This window comes from Micromys minutus (genome assembly GCF_963924665.1).
Source record: "Micromys minutus genome assembly, chromosome: 21".
NCBI classification, from domain to species: Eukaryota; Metazoa; Chordata; class Mammalia; order Rodentia; family Muridae; genus Micromys; species Micromys minutus.
In genome coordinates, this window is record NC_137956.1 from 50,466,690 (window position 1) to 50,481,874 (window position 15,185).

The 15,185-nt window shown below is 54.6% G+C and overlaps 1 protein-coding gene across 1 annotated transcript in view; it reads right to left on the reverse strand.

The window, feature by feature from the left end:
* CCDC13 (coiled-coil domain containing 13) overlaps positions 1 to 15,185 on the reverse strand; it is a gene marked incomplete at its 3' end in the record, with an annotated part of 39,366 nt that overhangs the window by 9,671 nt on the left and 14,510 nt on the right. The window contains exons 7-13 of the mRNA XM_080933975.1: positions 11,194 to 11,310; positions 10,074 to 10,178; positions 7,338 to 7,499; positions 5,456 to 5,632; positions 4,574 to 4,780; positions 928 to 1,055; positions 62 to 145 (exon numbers count right to left, since the gene is read on the reverse strand). Of these exons, the coding sequence (XP_080790101.1) occupies positions 62 to 145; positions 928 to 1,055; positions 4,574 to 4,780; positions 5,456 to 5,632; positions 7,338 to 7,499; positions 10,074 to 10,178; positions 11,194 to 11,310 (980 nt within the window). The remainder of the gene's footprint in view (positions 1 to 61; positions 146 to 927; positions 1,056 to 4,573; positions 4,781 to 5,455; positions 5,633 to 7,337; positions 7,500 to 10,073; positions 10,179 to 11,193; positions 11,311 to 15,185) is intronic.

Consider the following 15,185-nt stretch of genomic DNA (forward strand, 5'->3'; position numbering starts at 1 on the left):
CAAGGAGGCTGAGCAAGGGAGCGAGGTAAACTCTGAGAGCTAAGGGGATCTGTACTCCTACCTGGGTGAGGTCCCGTGGGGACTCGGCAGAGATGGCCTAGTGAGAGAAGATTCAACAAGTGTATGGCCCAGGCTGGTCACAGAGCTGTGTGGAGGCAGAAGGGACATCAGCAGGGGAGGAGTGGGCACGGCTGGGCCCCACAGTGGTCAGAAACTGAGGGAACAAGCCATGTGGGCCTTCCGGTTTCCCCGTGGATTGGTTGCCCTTCCTCGACCAACATAAAACAGAGCCCCAAGCACAGCAGTGAGTCTGTGAGGCTTTAGTAAATGTGCCATCAGCAGGTGCTTCATGTGATGACACCCATGCTGACAGCTCCTTCTCCCATGAGCCGACAGAATAGAAGGAGGTTTCAAATAGAACAGCAGCAGGGCAGCCATCTTAAAAGTGTGTGTGTGGTGTGTGTGTGTGTGTATGTGTGTGTGTGTGTGTGTGTGTGTATGTGTGTGGTCTATGTGTGTGGCATGTGTGGTGCTTGCATGAGTGTGGTATGTGTGGTGTGCATGGTGTGTGAGGTGTGAGTACGTGAGTGTTGTGTGTGCAAGTGTTCAGGCATGAGGATCAGTTCAGGGTCTTTCTTGGCTACATTGAAAATCCAAGGCCAGCCTGGGACACTTGATCCCTGTGTGGAAAAACAAAAAGGCCAGAGACAGTGGCACATGACTTTCGTCCCAGCTCTTAGGAGAGAGAGGCGGGAGGGTCTCTGTGAATTCAAGGCCTGCCAGGGTTACACAGCGAGATCCTGTCTCAAAATAAATAAAACAAAACAAAACAAAATTGCACTCAGGGACTTTCCAGAAGAGGAAGGGGAGGAGGGGACATTGCTCCTCTGGATAGCACACGGTCCTCACATCCTGTGCTTTCCTTACCGGGAAGACCCGAGTCTGCCAACATGGTCGCCTGCCGAGGCCGGAGAGCTGGTTATCAGGGTCTGGTCCTCAGGGAGCCTGGCATCGGTGGGGCTGGCCCCCTCTCCCCCTCCTTTACCGTGAAGATACTGCAGGGAACAGATGTGGGTTGGATGTCAGAGCATTGGTGCAGAGGCCAGGGGAAGGCTCCAGGAGTTTGAAAGAAGCCTCTCTTCACAGTGAATGCTGCCCTGAGCAGCACAGACACAGCTTGCATAACAAAGACATCACACAATGCCTCTGCTCAGCGGCAGAGTGACCCCAGTGCGGGCCAGGGCCACAGGAGATATGGGACAGTGCAGGCCAGGGCCACAGAGAGGTAGGAGCTGACGTCTGTGAGGGCCAGTGTAACCCTCAGAGCCTGCAGGGACAGTGGCTATGTGGAAATGGGGCTTCCCAACCGCCTCTCTTTTAGCCCCTCCCTCTCTTGGGTACCAGAAGATCTTTAGTAGGAGGTTAGGCCATTATCCAAGGACAGCAGTGAATATGGATTCTAACAGCTTGGCATAGACTGTCCCCAAGAATTCTGAGAAGACTGGAATGTGCGATTGCACCAGGTGAATGGAGCAGGGCCCCCACTGGCTGGCAGCCTTGAGGTAGAATCTGTCCTCTTTTGGGTGCAAGACCAAGGACAGAGTAAGGCGATGATGTCAGGGTGCTCCATGCACTCCTCCCAGGGTGCCCCATGCACTCCTCCCCAGGGTGCTCCATGCACTCCTCCCAGTATGCCCCATGCACTCCTCCCCAGGGTGCTCCATGCACTCCTCCCTGGGTGCTCCATGCACTCCTCCCAGGGTGCTCCATGCACTCCTCCCCAGGGTGCTCCATGCACTCCTCCCTGGGTGCTCCATGCACTCCTCCCCGGGTGCTCCATGCACTCCTCCCTGGGTGCTCCATGCACTCCTCCCAGGGTGCTCCATGCACTCCTCCCTGGGTGCTCCATGCACTCCTCCCCAGGGTGCTCCATGCACTCCTCCCAGGGTGCTCCATGCACTCCTCCCAGGGTGCTTCATGCACTCCTCCCTGGGTGCTTCATGCACTCCTCCCTGGGTGCTCCATGCACTCCTCCCCAGGGTGTTCCATGCACTCCTCCCAGGGTGCTCCATGCACTCCTCCCAGTATGCCCCATGCACTCCTCCCCAGGGTGCTCCATGCACTCCTCCCCAGTATGCTCCATGCACTCCTCCCCAGGGTGCTCCATGCACTCCTCCCAGGGTGCTCCATGCACTCCTCCCTGGGTGCTCCATGCACTCCTCCCAGGGTGCTCCATGCACTCCTCCCCAGGGTGCTCCATGCACTCCTCCCTGGGTGCCCCATGCACTCCTCCCTGGGTGTTCCATGCACTCCTCCCCAGCATGCTAGGACTGAAAGCTGCAAGGCTGTGTCCCCCAACTGCCTGACACCCAGACCGCCCACTCAGCGGGTCCTGCAGCCCCAGGCTACCCTTGACACAGCAGACCAGTGCCAGCCTGACCTGGGAGAGGCCAGGGCCCCCGAGGAAATACAGGGTAAGGCTGTAGTGACACACCTGCACCCCCAGGACAGGTCTAAAGGGAGAAGGGTTTACTGTCCTTGGGAGCACCCTGTAGGAGTGAAAGGCACCTGACTGTGAGCAGCCCTGAGTAGGCTCTCAAGTCCCACCCTAGACATGGTATCTACTGGAGTGTGTGGCCCTGTAGCCTGGGGGGAGTTCAGGGGAAAACATGGGCACATGTGTAAGAAGAGATTAGCCTGGGGAGACCTGAAGCTAAGACAAGCTAAGACCAAGACCCAGCACAGGGTTTCCTGGAGGTGCTCATGGCCATCGGCATCCTAAGGGGGTTGGAGGGGATGGCGTGCAGGGCCATTAGAGGGAGAGCTGACAGAGGAAGGGAGGCACTGGAAGACTCTGGGGAGATGGTAAGAGCTGGAGCCTGCGCCCGGATCTGAATCAAGTGTGGGCAGGGAGAAAGCTCAAGTGAAAGGTCTAAGCGGGGCTTGGGAGAGGAAGACAACTAAAACAGAGAAAAAGCCATATAGAAATGCTATTTTGTAAGTAGTTAAAATATAATAATGAATAACAAAGGCTGCATGAGTGGGTAACGTGGCTCCAGAGACCACAGGCCACACACAGAAACTGCAGACAGCTAACACGGCTACCAGAGTCCACAGGCGGCACAGGGAAACCACAGTGCCAGGCAGGTGTCTACAGAATTGCTGTTCGCAATTGCTCTTAGCTGTCTGCTGGTAAGATCCTACTGATGAAGACACCTTTGCTTACAGGGCACAGAGAAGTCACACAGCTGGAGAGAAGCTGGCAGTGTCCGCTCTGCTGGCCAGCTTTCATGGTACCAGACGGTGATACGGAGGTTGCTGGAGGAGAACAGTCACCAAAGGTCACACTTAGCTGTGATCCCTGTAAGACAACAGCAGCCTGCCAGACAACACGCACCCCTGGTCCAACAGCCCTGGGACTCTTATTGGGGAGTCATAACATTCTGGCTGGCTCTGAGGCCCCTCCATAGGCTGCAATTTGTGCTGATACAGTAAACATGGAGGAAGTCTGTGGCCGGGCCACAGGGAGAGATCTTTTGTTGCTGTTTTGCTACATGGTATCAAACTGCCTCTGAAGTGTGATATGCCCACAGGTTAGTGCTTTCAGCCTTGCTCAGAGAAGCCTCTGCTTGCTGTGGGTAAGTTACATGGTTACAGAGACTTTACACAGGACTGAAGGGGAGTGGTGGAGCACTGTCTTCTAGATATGACGAGGCTCGTGCTGGTGCGTGCCCTTAACAGCTGTGGCCACCTAGACAAGGCCCACACAAAAGTTAGGCCTGTTAACATTCTAACATGGAAGGGGTTCATAAAACTACACCCCTCTGAGGAGCTCCTGACAGCCAATGGGTGCTGAAGGGCACCCACTTTCTTAATGGTGCACCCAACTGCTGAGTTACCCATGCTCCAGTTATTAACACCCTGGCATGCTAACACAACCCTAATTAAACTTAGAGTCTCTCTCTCTCTCTCACACACACACACACACACACACACACACATCATGAAAGCAAGAAGGGAACCTGTGAGGAAGGAGGAGTCAGAGGGGATCAGAGGGGAGTTGGGAGGGTGGGAGGGGTGGGATTGCATAATGGGGTGTGAAAATGACCCAGAGACCATGTATACATGTATGACACTGTCAAAGATTTTAAATGTTTTGATAGAAGGAAGTGTGGCTGGCCTACAGACTACAACGCCACTACAGTGGCTGGAGTGACAGCCACCACACTGGATCACCAAGATGAGGGCCACAGCTGCAGATGGGAAAGTGTGAGCTGGTAGTCTGCGTCCTCTTGGCCTTCAGAAAGCTGACAGGACAGGGTGACAAGAAGGGTGACAGGAAGCCAGGTGGCTTCTAAGCTGAGCAGGGACATGCTCAGGTGCTTTGGACAAGATCAGTCATGCTCAGGGTGGTGTGGCTGCAGACAGGCTTGTGTTTCAGGAAGGACAGTGCGTGCTGATTAGAAGGAAGGCTGCTGGAAGCCAGGGTGATGCGAGCGGCGGTGCTGAAGTCACTGTGGACACCGCGAGGGGCTGTGTTGCACTGAACGCTGGCCTGGGGCACCCAGCTCACCTGCACGCTGAGCTGCCCAATCTCCAGCTCCAGCTGCCGCACCTTGGCCTCACGATCAGCCACCATGGCCCGCAGCTGGGCCACAAGGCTGCTGCTTCGTTGGGTCTCGTTGTTGACCTTCTGGTCCAGGTGCTGCTGAGACGTGCGTCTCGATTCCTCCTGCACACTCAGGCTGCCCAGAATGTCCTGCAGCTGCTTTAGCTGGTCCTGAGGGCCAAGCACAGGGCAGTTAGAGGTAGGTTTGGGCTACTTAAGGCAGGGAAGGGTAGGGCGAGTTGACTTTCCCCTGGAGCCATCCAACTTTGCCTAGGCCAAGAAGACGTAAGCAAGAGCCACCAGCTACCCTTCTGAGAGCCAGGAATACCTTCCCCGAGGGATGCAAGGTTCAACTCTGATGCCTTCTGGCCTCAGAGTCCTTCCTGTGAAATTGGGGCCAAGAAGGCAGTCATGGGAAAGGGGCTTTCAGGTACCAGAAGGCAGCTCACTGGGTGGGTGTCTAGCTCGTGGGAAGACATGTGATGAATACAAAGGCCTGAACCAGTGCCCAGATCCAGCCCATCTCATAAGGAGCGTCTAACTCGAGGCCTAGTCCCTTGAACGTGTCCCCAGAGACTCTAAGGACAGAGGCTTCCTGCTTTGGGGGCAAAAAGGAAGGACAGGGTGACTTGGGGCAGGAGAAAATGGAGGCTTAGCACACCTGAAGCACAGAAGCATCAGTGAGGTGTCCAAGAGGCAGGCCTGCCCTGCAGTCTGCTTGTTCCCTAGAGCACACCCTATCTCACCTACTTCTCCTCAGGAGTCCCAGGGCCAAGGGCACCAGGGTCACAGCTATTCCCTCGGGCACTCGGGTGTCGGGGCGGCGCGGCTCTCCCGCCAGCATACCATAAGGGCATCGATGAGCTCATCGTCATGTCTGCCCTTCTCCACCAGGGTCACCATCTGGCTCCTGAGGGTCTTCACCTCACTGGACAGCACCTTGTTGCGGGACCGCATGCCCTCGAACTTCTTTTTCAGCTCCTCCAGCTCTGACTGGAGGGTGTCCCGCTCACTGGCCAGTTTCTGTAATTAGAAAATGAGAGCTGAGGGACAGCTCATAGCCCAGGCACCCTGGGTCCCACGCTCTGGGGGGACTCGGGGTTGGGGGAGCAGCTATTGAAGGGTCCAGTAGGTATCGGTGGAGCCAGGGCCCTGACCTCAGGCAGGCCCAGCCCCCCTTTCCTGATGGGCACTTGGTAGACAGCCCTACAGAACAGGACGGACAGGACAGGTCAGCTCGTCACCCCTCCCTCCTGCTTTACAAGGGAACATCAGGAATGGAAAGATGACTCAGGAGAGAAAACCTGACACAGGCGTGGAAAAGGACTCCTGTAATTGTCTTCTGGCCCCTCTTGTATGTATGTACACACACACACACACACACACACACACGCGCGCTCATGCTCATGCACACACAGCACAAACTAGAACTGGCCGCACTGCCCATCAAACCCATGTTTTAACCTAAGTGGCTTGTGTCCACTTAACTTGCTTTGGTTATTGCTCCCACTAGAAACATCGTACAGTTGGGGGCTGACGACTGGCTTCTTCCCATTTAAACCCATGCAGTAAGGAGGCACTTGGTGAGCACAGTCAGCAGCTTCTGTGGCGTCCCTACTGTGTAGGGTTGCGGATCCTCTGCATTGTGCACGTGGCTCTAGCTACAGTAAGCTACAGGCTCATGTGCTGCACACATTTTCAGAGCCTCTCATTCCTTTCTTCATTCTTTTGTTTCCCATGGGCCTACTATGTGTCTGGGATTGAGACATGAGCTCAGGTGAAGCAGAGAGTAAAACAGTATTTATTCCTCAGGAGCGACACCCAAACGGGGGACAGACTGCTGCCTACTGAGATGTGGGGGAGAGGACAGACAGAACATAGCCTGAGGAGAACTTCCTGAAAGGGTGAGGCCAGGAGGGAGGTGCTAAGAAGAGCAAAGGTCCTGTGTGTGTCAGGAGTCAGAGGCAAGGGCAGAGCACACGGAGTCCTGTTTCCCCACCCCCTTCCCACCCATCCATCGGGCTCAGTCACCCGCCTGCCCTGTGAGTTCTCCACTTTGGTGTTCAGCCTTGGTCACACCTCAAAGGATTGTTAGCTCTGCTTCTCTCGGCTCCTCATCTCTTTCCCCCAAGCCATCGTACTTGTCCATAGATCAGAGGACCACGTCTCCGCACAGTTAAAGCACCTTGGTGATTAGGCTGGTGTACAAGGTGCAGAGGCTGAAGGAGGCCATGAGGCTCCTGACACCCATGGCCTGGAGCCTGGCTGAGGCTCTTGCAGAGGAAGTCTCCCGGTGGGGCATGTATTGGGGGACCTCACTGTTCAGCAGTGAGGCACCCCTGAAGTATTGGCCAGCCCCTTTCCACAGCCTGGGGCACTTCCTTAGGCCCCACCCTATCCCACTATTGGGGGTGTGGATCTGGGTAAGGGTTCACCATCACTGTCAAGGTGTCTGAATCTGAATCCTGGGCATGCCCTAGGGTATTTCCAGAGGAGAAAAGACCCCTTGAATGGGAAGCACATCCCACAAAGCACATTCCATCCACATCCAAACTGCCACAGTTGGACCACCCAGTATTCACTGAATGGGCCCAGGATGAGGTCCCATCCAGGCAGCCCAAGCTGGTTGACTAGCAGTGAGGCCCATTCACAGAGCTGTCCCAAGGCCCCATGTCTGTGGTCTGTCTCTCCCACCCCGTGTGCTGGAGCCAGCGCTGGCCCACCTCACCTCCCAGCTCTCCTGTTTGTCCCTCTCCAGGCTGCGGATCCTTAGGAGGTTTTTCTCCTGTGCCGTCAGCTTCCTTGGGTCTGAACCAAGAGGCAGCTCAGTGCTCGATGAGCCTGCAGGTTTGTTCTGACGCTGTCCCAGTTGCTTCTCAAGATCTCGGACCTAAGGGCAGGAAAGCGGGCTATCCTACCAGTCTACAGCGTGGTCCTGCCACCTAGATGCCATGGAAGACGGTACCAGGCTGAAGATGGAGCCACCCCTCCAGCACGGGCACAGGATAGGAAGATCTGAGGCAAATGGAGAAGCCACGCAAGGGTTAGTTCTGGGTCAGTGAGAAAGCCCGTTCCGTGAGACAGTGCCCAGGTTCTTTGTACTCTGGCCGTGTATCCCCTCACAGGAAAACGGGCCCGCCTGAAGGTACAGTGCTGGTGTGAGAATTCAGCGCTCAAACCCCTGAGCCTGCATGTCCCCAAAGTTCACTCCAGACCATAACAAGGGGCTGGGGAGCAGGAAGGGGCTGGGGAGCTATATTTAACAAAAGCCAAAGGCGATTTCTTTTTAAGGGAAATGTTTCTTTTTATTGTAAATATTCTCATGGTAATTGTACAAACAGTGGGTTTCTCTGTGACACTTCCTTACATCTGTAACCTTGTTTGAGCCACATCCTTTCTCTTTCCCTCCCCTGGTTTTCTTTTTTTTTTTCTTGTTTGTCTCTTTCAGGTCAATTTAAGAATCCTCTATGAGAAAAAACATGAAGTATTCTTTTCTTTGAGTGTGGCTTGTTTTACTTAATGTTATCCAAGCCCTATTCATTTTCCTGCAAATATTATAATTTTGTTTTTATGTATGGCTAAAATACCACTGTTTATACACGTATCTCCCTCCATGTGCCAACAGAGTCTGTACTTTGGATACTGATGGCACCCAGGCTGAGGCCACACGGTAGTCAGGCCTCTCTGGGCTCCACTGTGCGTGTCTGTCCCATCCAGGAGTGGTGGAGCTGGGTCGCGTGGAAGCGCTGCCTTCAGTTTCCTCATGATCCCACACTCATCTCCACAGTGGTCACACCATGTTAGCTCTCCAGTCACCCCTCTGTCCCCACACCCTACGTCCTCACTGGCTCAAGCTGCTCATGGTGGCAGTGGCTGGAAGAGAGGAAATCCTAGTGTGGCTTTGACCTGCACTTCCCTAATGGCTACGGATGTTGACAGGCTACAGGTGTCCTGACTGTGATCCCAGCACTTGAGACAGAGCCAGGGGAGTCCTGGAGCTCTGGGTTTAGGAAAGACACTACCTCATGTCTGCTCTGGCCAATTCACACATGCATACATGTGCATGCACAGACATATGTATACTTTTGGTAACCATTTGCATTTCTTCTCTTCAGGAGCGTATGTGGAAATAATCACGTATTTAAGTTTTGAGTTGTTTGTTCTTTTGCTAAGGTTTTTGCGTCCTTTGTGTGTTCTGATCATCAGTCTTCGGAGCGACGGACGGCGAAGGCTGCCCACACGGCAGGTCCTCCACTATGCAGGTGGTTTAGCTCAGTGCCATCCTATCAGCTCGTGCCCTGTGTCCCAGCCATCGGATCCTGTTCAGAGGCCTGTGCTCTCTTCCTAGCGCGTTTCCAGGGTTCAGGCCTCACCCTGAGGTCTCTGAGACATTTTGGGGGGACATCTCTCAGGTGTGCTGAGTGGATGCCCAGCTTTCCCAGCACCATGCTACATGTGGCCTTTGCTCTACCGCATTTCTTATGCCACTGTCACGAATCAGATGAGATCAGACATGTTCAAGGTGGTATGGAAGTGGATAAGGGCACAAAAACTCATTCAACATTCAGACTCAGGACAGTAATGGTGGATTTGGCGGGGCTGGCATGTGCTGGCTGCTTAACGGTAAGGAGACTTGAGCTCACATCTCTAGGGTCTCAGTGTTTTAGGGGATGTTGTTTCCCTTCATGCTGGCTTCAAGGGTTCCATAAACAACCCTAATTTAAAAACAGCCCAGAAGGCTTGATCCCAGGGATGCAGGTAGCATGTTCAAGGAACGCAGGGAACCACACATCTTCCAGAGGCTTCTCAGTCTAAAGGCAAAATAAGGGTGGCGGTGGGAGTGGGGTGGTTAGCCTGGGCTAACCTCTGTCTAGTGCTCTCTCCAGGATGGCACCATGCTGAGGAACCCCACCGCATATACATGCTGACACATTCTTGCTAGCAGCCCAAGGATTCTGGGTCAGGGAGGAGAGCACAAATGTTGTTATCCCCATTACACAGATGCAGAAACTGAGGCACAGAGAGCAACCCGTGCACCAGTCCACAGGTGGTGAGAGCACTGGGGTTTGAACTCACTCCAGTCAACCCTGGAACTACCTCTCTTAACTACCTTTGGTGTGTGCCAAAATACTTAGGAAACAGAGAGACAGAGCAGGCTGTTTTACTGGTTAATGAGAAGCTTCTGGTATGAAACTGGAAAAGGCATTACGGCAGTCACGCAAACTTACGCAAACTCAGGCAAGCATGCCTGCAGGGACAGAAAGGCTGTGGGGCTGGTTGAGAGCCAGGAACGGGCACGTGGAAAGTGTTATGTGCAGGCAATAAACAAACAGGAATCAGGCTGGGGTGGGTGAACCCTCCACTCTGCAAGGGCATTGTGTGGGACCCCCAGGCCTCCGCCAGCGCTATGTGCTCGAGGTTCTGGTGAGGGCCAAGGCCAGGAGGAGTCTGCAGGTTCACTCACCTTGCTCTGCAAAACCAGAATCTGTTGAGCCCTTCCCCTCCAGGTCCCTGGTGAGGCCAAGAGCTGCTGGATATTTACATCTTCCCCGACTTCATTGGCCAGAACCTGAAACAAAGCAAGGTGCTCGGTGTGGACGGAGGCTACCCAGGCCCTTCCTGCCCTACTGCATGGTTCTCAGCGGCAGCACTGGGGTGGGGTTCCTGATGGTCACGGCTTTATCGCCATGACCTTCCTCCTATAGAATGCAACGGTCAAAGGTCCAGATCAGCTCTGCCTGGGGAGGTAGTGAGCCCATCATCCCCCCCCCCCCCAGCACTGCCCTGTCACCAGGGCCTGTCTCATGCGACTTTCCTCGGATCACAGAATTCTGGGGCTCAGGAGGCATGCTGCCACAAGGTCTAGCCCCGTGACAGCCTCTGCCAAGTGTCTCTTGTAAGCACAGGGAAGCTTGTAAGCACCGAGGCTGCGGTGCTTCAGGAAGACCTGACATTGTGGCCACCAAAGCTTTATGAAACTAGGCCTACCTCAAGGCTTTGAGGTGGAAATAATACACTCCGCTTGTCACCAAGCTGACCCCTACCCTGCCGGATGGCCCTTGTCTCCACAACAGAGCACTGCTTTGTAATTCTTGGCCAGTCTAAGTGGTTCCAGCAAGGAGGGTGGATGCCAAATTCACTATGGTAATCCAACACCCTGATACAGCATTTTCCTTTGAAAGGGGCCTTTAGTGCAAAAATTCCCTGCTTTTTTTTTGTTTGTTTGTTTGTTTGTTTTGTTTGTTTTCTATGCTGCAGGTCATAGGCACAAGGCAGCAGGTGGGCCAGGCAGCCTCCTGAGCCACAGGTAAGGAGTGAAAACAGGATCACCAGGGCACAAGGCAGTGGCTGGGGGAGGTGCAGCGAAGGCTCCCAAGCCTCTGCCTGGTGGGCAGAGCTAATCTCCTCAGTCCAGAGGCAGATCCCAGGGTGGTGAGCAGCCCTTCCCGGAAGCTGGCAACCCCAGACAGCACTGACCTAGCACAGCAGAACTAAGCACCCCTGCTGTGGGAAAGAAGTCATCGGGATTTTCCTGGGACCAACCCTGGCCCCACAAGAAGTCCCACACCCTGATTGTAGAAGACCTTCTGGGCCACACGGAGCTCCTGCTTTGCAGACTGGATCTGGTTACGTAGGTCACTCATCTTCAGGTTGGTGGCTGCCAGTCTGTCCTGCAGAGCTTTCACCTCTGGGGTCTCCAGCTGGTGGGGCAGGACAGGGAGAAGTGGTCACTTGTGACCTAAACACAATGACAATCAGGCTACTATTTATCTATGAATGCTCGCCCCAGGCACTCAGAACCCCCAGATACTCAAGATGCAAAGCAGAGGAGGGTAGGAGTCAGGCCTTCAGGGGCCTGGCCTACCCCGCTGGTATGCGGGACAGAACATGGACCGAATCCGGGCAGCCCAGCCTCGGGGCTGAGCTCTTTGCTCTCTGTGTTGCACACACATGTGGCCACATACATAGCTGTGTCTGGGGCATCTAGAAGAGGCAGCAGGTGCCACACCTCCCAGACACTCCCTGGGCATGGTCACTCCCTGCTGTGCCCAGAGACAGGCTCATGCTAAGAGCACCTTCTTGCCAGCTGCAGAAAACCACACCAGCTCAGCAGGCACACTGTGACTCCCCAACTCCGGGCCTCGTCTTCTGGATCTGGGGTTGTCAGCACAGGCTGTGACTCTGCCAGCAGAGGTGGGCACTAAGTGTTTGCTTGGATAGCAATGAGGCCCAGGTCCAGTCCCTAAGTTTTCCATCTCACTAGAAAGATGCATGCTGGGACTCAGTGTCTGCTTGTGTCTTCTCTCTTTACAACTCATCTCATTAAAACTCTTTAAAAGCTGGGATAGGCAGGTGGCTCAGTGGTTAGAGCACTGACTGCTCTTCCAGAGGTCCTCAGTTCAATTCCCAGCAACCACATAGTGGCTCACAACCATCTGTAATGGAATCTGATGCTCTCTTCTGGTGTGTCTGAAGACAGATACGGTGTACTCATATACATAAAATAGGTGAATCTTTTTTTAAAAATCACCACACCTTTGATCCCAGCACTTGGGAGGCAGAGGCAGGCAGGTCTCTGTGAGTTCCAGGCCAGCCGGGGCTACATGGAGACGCTGTCCTAATGATGGTGACAATGATGGTGTGACACTTAAGGCAAATGTTGGTGACTGTGCTGCCTGTCTCTCTGCCTCAGATTTTCCCGGAACCTCCATGATCAAACTGTTCAGGGTCCTGCCATCAGCGATGGAGAAGAGCAGAGCTGCCCTGGAACGCGTGGCGTTGGATGGAATGGTGGGTTCTGAGCTTCCGCTGCCAATGGTGCTATAGATTGTTGTGGCAACAGTGAGATTGGTTAGCAAGCTAAGTACCCATCAGGCCTTGCTGAGACCCCTGTTCTTGCCTTAGTGGACCAGGGGCCTGTGCTTTTGGGAATACGGTGGCCATGATGGGGGCTTCTGAATCGTATTTTAGTGGAACAAACAGAAACACTTGTAAATTCTAGTGTGAAAGTGGCCCAACAGACCAAGCCTAGGAAGTTCATGGAACTTGGAACAGCCTACTGAAAAGCAGTAGTCAAAGAAACTAGGCCTGGACATGTGGTTCAGAAGTCCTGGCTTTAGTTAACACCACTGCCAGGATAAAAGTCAAAAATCAATGTAATTTGCATAATGGAGAATTCCACAAAATGCAAATAGGTCTTTGAAAAACTACTCATTTTCTGAGCTCTGCCCACGTGGCTGCCCGCTTCCCTCTTCTGCTGCTGGGAACTGTCTTCTCTCTGCTACTGTGTTGCTTTAGATCTGCCCTGGGCTAAGAACAACACCCTCTGCTGGTGCTCAGGGCTTCCTGTCATGAAGCTTAGAGCCCTGGCAGCCCTGTTTAGGGCAGGAGTAGACTGACACCCCTGTGCCACTGTGACCCAGAACCAGGCTGTGATGCCCACTCCCAGCCTCAGCTCCTCATCCGCACACAGAGGCACTTAACAGGAGGCGTGCCTAGGGCAGGCTCTGGGGCGGGGACAAGGCCCCTTGGCTTGGGTGGGTAGCTGACAGGGAACCGTATGGCATTCTGGAGAGGCCTAGCAGCTGGGCCCACTCACCCTCCCAGCCCCACAGGCTTTGGGGAGGTGTGGCTATGTGCCAGCCTAGCCCCCACCCCCACCCCCTGCAGGCTCTTTTCTTTGAAGGAGAGCCACAGAGCCCTGGAACAGGCACTGCTAACTGCTCACAGCACAGCTTCCTCGGCCTCTTGCCTTCTTGCACTCTGGAATGTGCTTCAGAGGACACTGCGGCCAGACCTCTGGAGTGCAGCTGCCCTCGGGGTCCAGCAATGCAGACAGGGTTTTGTCCCGTCTCCGAGCGGAAGATACCAAGGAGAGAACCTTATCTGGCTAAGGTGAGACCTGTAGCCTGGCACACTCTTTCATCAGAGACCCCTGTTCCTGTAGCTGGTACAGAATGCATCTGAGACTCCTGCTCCAGTTGCCCAAGAGCCCCTCCCTGGGTGCTTCATGGCCCGACTTATGTGGCTCGTGTCCTATTCCTGTTTGTGAGCTCTGGGCTCAAGCCAGATGCTGTGCAGCTGGAGCCCAGGTGAGCCAACTGTACACGTGTCTGGCTCCCCAGCCCCGAAAGGCGCTGTTCCGCCTGCTAGGCCTTCGCTGCCCACTTCACCAGAGCAAGGCAAGAATCCCTCCTATACCAGCTTCTCAGATGCAGGGTAAGCTCCAGTTGTGCCAGCTCAGGCTAGCTCATTTCTAACCCATCATACCCTCCTGCACATGGTTACTCCTTTCCCTCTTAGAACCCTCTATAGACCAAGGCTATGAAACCCTGTGTGACAAGGCAGTCCAACAAGAGACCCAACCGTTTCTCACCCAGGGTAACTCAAGTCAGGGACCTCACGGTCTGGATAAATCAAGGACATCTTGGCAGTGTTCCTCTCCAGAGAGGCTCCTGAAGGGCACTGCCCTCAGAGCACCATGACTGCCTCCCTGGCAGGAACCCTATCCACACTCATCCTGCGGCCCGAGAGGCCATCGCTGCACAGGACTGAATTCCTCTTCTCCTGAGGCCTGAGCAAGAGGCAATATGGAAGGGGAGGAGCATGAGCTGGGGTTTCGGGGCTTGGCCGCCTGTCACAGTTGGTCTGGCTTCCTGAGAAAACCCCGGTGTGGCTGCTGGACACCGCAGACTGGAGCATTTTAGCCTGAGTTGGGCTCTACATCCCTGGCAACCCATCTATGGCTGCTCACCTTGCTCTCCTAACACATTCACATTGCCGACACTTTGAGGCATGTTCAGTGGCTACAGAACAAGGTCTGAGGAACAGACGTGTAAGGCTGCAGTGCTGCACAGGGACGACACTGCAGCCTTGTAAAGAACGCAGCTCCGGGAGACTGGGAGGCGGCTCTGCCACTACAGTGCAAGTGTGAGGGTGTGAACTCAGTCCCCAGCACCATGTGAGCTGCTGGCACAATGCCAGAGCTTGTAATGCCAGTGCTGGGCAGGCAGGGACAGAAGATCCAGTCTGATCCAGTCTGATCCAGATAAACAGCTCAGCCAGCCAGAATGTACTGAGCTTGGGACCAAAGAGAGACCCTGTCTTGCACGTGGATGGTGTTCCTGATGACCCATGAGATTGTCTTCTGGTTTCTCCATGTACAAAGGACTGCACAGGTGCACATCTCACATGCGTGCGCACACACACACACACACACACACACACACACACAGGGACTGAAGGGTAAAGAACAGAACTCCTCTGGGCAGTCAGGAGCAGTGGGCATCGCCCTGTGATAAAACCACGGTGGAGACCAGCAGCCTGGGAGCAGGCATCTAAGCGGCCCACCTTCCCTCCTGGTCGGTGCTCCCAGGGCTTAGAGGCCGCAGCTCTGTAGACCCCCTACCCACATGGAAAGTGGCCCACATCTGGGCCTTCCTTGGCCTCTGCCGGGCATCCTGGGCACAGGCATAGACAGGGGCTGTTCCCTGCAGGCTGCGCTGAGGCCACAATGGCAGAGTAGAACCCTTGGCTATGGAATCGTGACGGAGTATCTGAGAGTGCGCTGGGGAGG